The sequence below is a fragment of the Morone saxatilis genome, unplaced genomic scaffold (assembly GCF_004916995.1).
Source record: "Morone saxatilis isolate NCDOM2014 unplaced genomic scaffold, NCSU_SB_2.0 Contig5, whole genome shotgun sequence".
Taxonomy (NCBI): Eukaryota; Metazoa; Chordata; class Actinopteri; family Moronidae; genus Morone; species Morone saxatilis.
In genome coordinates, this window is record NW_023340095.1 from 415,826 (window position 1) to 418,911 (window position 3,086).

At 39.5% G+C, this 3,086-nt stretch overlaps 1 protein-coding gene across 1 annotated transcript in view; it reads left to right on the top strand.

The window, feature by feature from the left end:
* The window catches only part of si:ch211-140m22.7 (uncharacterized protein LOC570370 homolog), an 8,125-nt gene extending 5,653 nt beyond the window's left edge, over positions 1-2,472 (top strand). The window contains exons 3-5 of the mRNA XM_035676606.1: positions 1-165; positions 1,751-1,814; positions 2,319-2,472. The exon at positions 1-165 is cut by the window's left edge and continues 585 nt beyond it. Coding sequence (XP_035532499.1) covers positions 1-165; positions 1,751-1,814; positions 2,319-2,457 — 368 coding nt within the window. The 3' untranslated portion in view covers positions 2,458-2,472. The remainder of the gene's footprint in view (positions 166-1,750; positions 1,815-2,318) is intronic.
* Positions 2,473-3,086: the final 614 nt, after the last annotated feature.

Here is a 3,086-nt window from a genome sequence, read left to right on the forward strand (position 1 = left end):
AACCCGTGGTTGAAGCTGCCCCTGTAGAAGCTGAAGTGGCTGCCGAGGCTGCAGTTGAAGTCTCTGCCCCTGTAGAGAGCGCCGAGGAGCTGGTGGACCCGGCTCCAGTCGTGGCTGAAGCTGCAGGAGAGGAGCTGCTGGCTGAACCAGTTGAACCGTCTGAGGGTACACACCACAACCTCCCCCCTCCCCCACAATCCTTCTCTTTACCTCTGTGGACCCTGCAGTCTACCAGCAGTCATTTCCATCACCATTTGAATATACTGTAGTCGTTTGTGATGACCGTTAAGGATAAACTGTAAAGATACTCGACATCACAAACACACGTTTTCTTTTTGTTCTAGCTTTCACAGTTTGTCCCTGATAGTCCCTTTAGCCCATAACCCTCAAATCTTCCCTTCTTCATGCCATGAAAACCCGGCCCCATGTGGCTCGGCCATCACTCATGTAGCTGTAGTTCCACTCAGGGGCGGATCTGGAGAAATATTCATAGTGTGGCAGAAATATATGCTGATTTAATCATAAACATGTATCAATATTATCATGGAAACACTAGAAAAACACCCCAAAAGACAGCATTGAGCGTTAGGAGCAAAAAGGGGGCGGGACTTATGAAGGGTCAGCTGTGGCACAATATCCAGCGTTTATATTAGAAATAAATTATAATAGTTTTGTTTCCAAAGCTGATGTTTGCAAAAAGCTAACTTACTTACAACAGTAACATATAGCAAATCTAAGAACAGGAAAGGAGGAAGATAAACTTAAATTAACAGATTATTAAATGAAATCTGTTTTTAAATCTAAATGAATGAGTTAAATCTTTGTTTGGCTGTGGCCCCTCGTGATCCGCCCCTGCTTCCACTCATTGTGTTTCTGCTTCAGCCATCTTTACATGGTGCATGTTTACTTTGCTTTGAGATGTTTGGCATGGCTTATTTCTGTTTATTTTATTTTTAACTTTCACACTAATGTCTGCCTGCTAACTGCACTCTTTTGTTTTCTCATTTCTTTTATAATTTCACCAGTTATTCCCACATTTATACTCATTTGATTTTATTATTTTAGTTAACTTTTATTTGGTTTTAAGATCCACAGTTTAACTCCCAGTTCTTTTCTAAGAACATGATAGAAAATAATCCTCCTGGTGTTGTTTTATGGAGCTGTTGTTGATTTTTGTCCTGTTAAACACTAAAGATAATGTTAAAGGTTTACCTGTCATATTTCTACCTCAAACTTCTCTCCTCCTCCTCTTCCTCCTCCCTTTACACTCCTCACACATATATGTAAGTCTCATGGTTAAAGTAATCAATCCCTACGTGTTTGATCCGACGGGTCGGGTGTATTTTGTTAATGGATAATGTGTAAACTTTCCTTCCTACCTTTTTTCTTCCATGGTAACTTGGTGAGATTGCACCCTGGTTGCTGCATGTGGAGTCAGAGATGATGTTAAACTTCTTTTGGACTTCACTGTTAAATGTTTTAAAACTAGCATGAATCCATCACGGCAACCTTTTTTAACTGGTCTGACCTCTTTTTTCCTCACGTTCTGTCCTATCTGACCCCTGTAGCCGGCTCCTCTGTCTGCCACTCCGGTGCTGTGTTGTGCATGAGGGTTATGGTTAAGACCGGATTGGTTTTATTTATTATGTTCTAGCCAAATGGACAGATGATTTCCAAAACGCATGATGCTGGTTGATCCTGGAGTATTTGTCAGTGGAGAGAAATTAATATACATTTCTTTCTCTCTCAGCTCAAATGGACCCGATTCAGAAGTTGTTCCTGGACTCTATACGAGAGTACTCCACAAGAAGCCAGTAAGTCTAAAAATATGTCATTAAACTGTTGTTATAGCGCCTCCAGTGGTCGTTCAGTGAACTGCAGCCAGCATCCTGTTGACTGAATTTGGATGAATTAGTTGATATTATCCACTGAAGACAGCAACCAGCTAAAACCACAATATATTTTTAATGAATAATTATTTAAGCTTTGCAGTAATGTTCACAACAGAGACAATATCCAGTCTGTGTTTCAATGTTTATATCACAAATATCAATAATATAAGTCTCTACTTTTATGACTATTATTAAATTGTAAAGTGTAAATTACACCATTTACTTTATTATTCTTTTATTATTGTATATAGTTTTCAGTTAGTCCTCTCCGACATAGATAATAATAAATAAACCATATGATTTACGTTGGATCCATTAGAATTATTGAAGAACTCTAATAATTTGACTGATTTGTGCTGATTGAACAGTGTCATTGATTTAGGGGATAAAGTGAAGTTCTGATTATTGATCTTCGTCCTCCTGTAGGGCTACTGGCGGTCTGGTGGATGCAGGTTCAGAGTATGAAAAGGCTTTGGCAGAGGAGATCTCAAAGCTCCAGAGACTCTACGGCAGCGGAGACCTCACATCTTTCCCAGAGTTCAAATTCACAGGTGAGTCAATCTAATTGACTATTATTTAATTAGTTTATAGGAAACACGAGTGTGTGTGTGTGTGTGTGTGTGTGTCCTGGATGCACAACACCTGTTGAGAGTTTAATTAAAGTTAATAAAAGTTATATAACACATTCACAAGCCACCAGCATCTGACTGGAACTACGAGCGCTACAACCCACCAGACTCCAGAGACAAAAACACTCATTTTACCTTCAGATCATCGTAACTTCATTCAAAGTGGACAGAAACAGAATAAAACTCATTAAAACCGTCTCTGTTAGTGTTTCCAACACCAAATAACGCAACTCTGGTTTGGTGGAAAAATAATCCCTTAATTCACCAGACGTAAATGATAAAAACAGCAGTTTCGTCGGAGCAGAACCCCGGCTATGGAAAGCCAAAACCACAGAGAGGCTGCGATACAACACAGGGGCAGAAGGGAGAGAGACCCACCATGTGATTCTGTAATATAGAGAATATAATGTTAGGCTGATATGATTCAATTGCTACGTGGACCTGACCAATGTAAATGTTAAAACTCCCTCTTTGTGTCTTTTTTTTAGAGGCCAAAAAGTTTGACCTGAAAGTTTCCCAGAAATGAACATCGGCACTTTTTGGGCAAAATGAAACTTTTCTAACT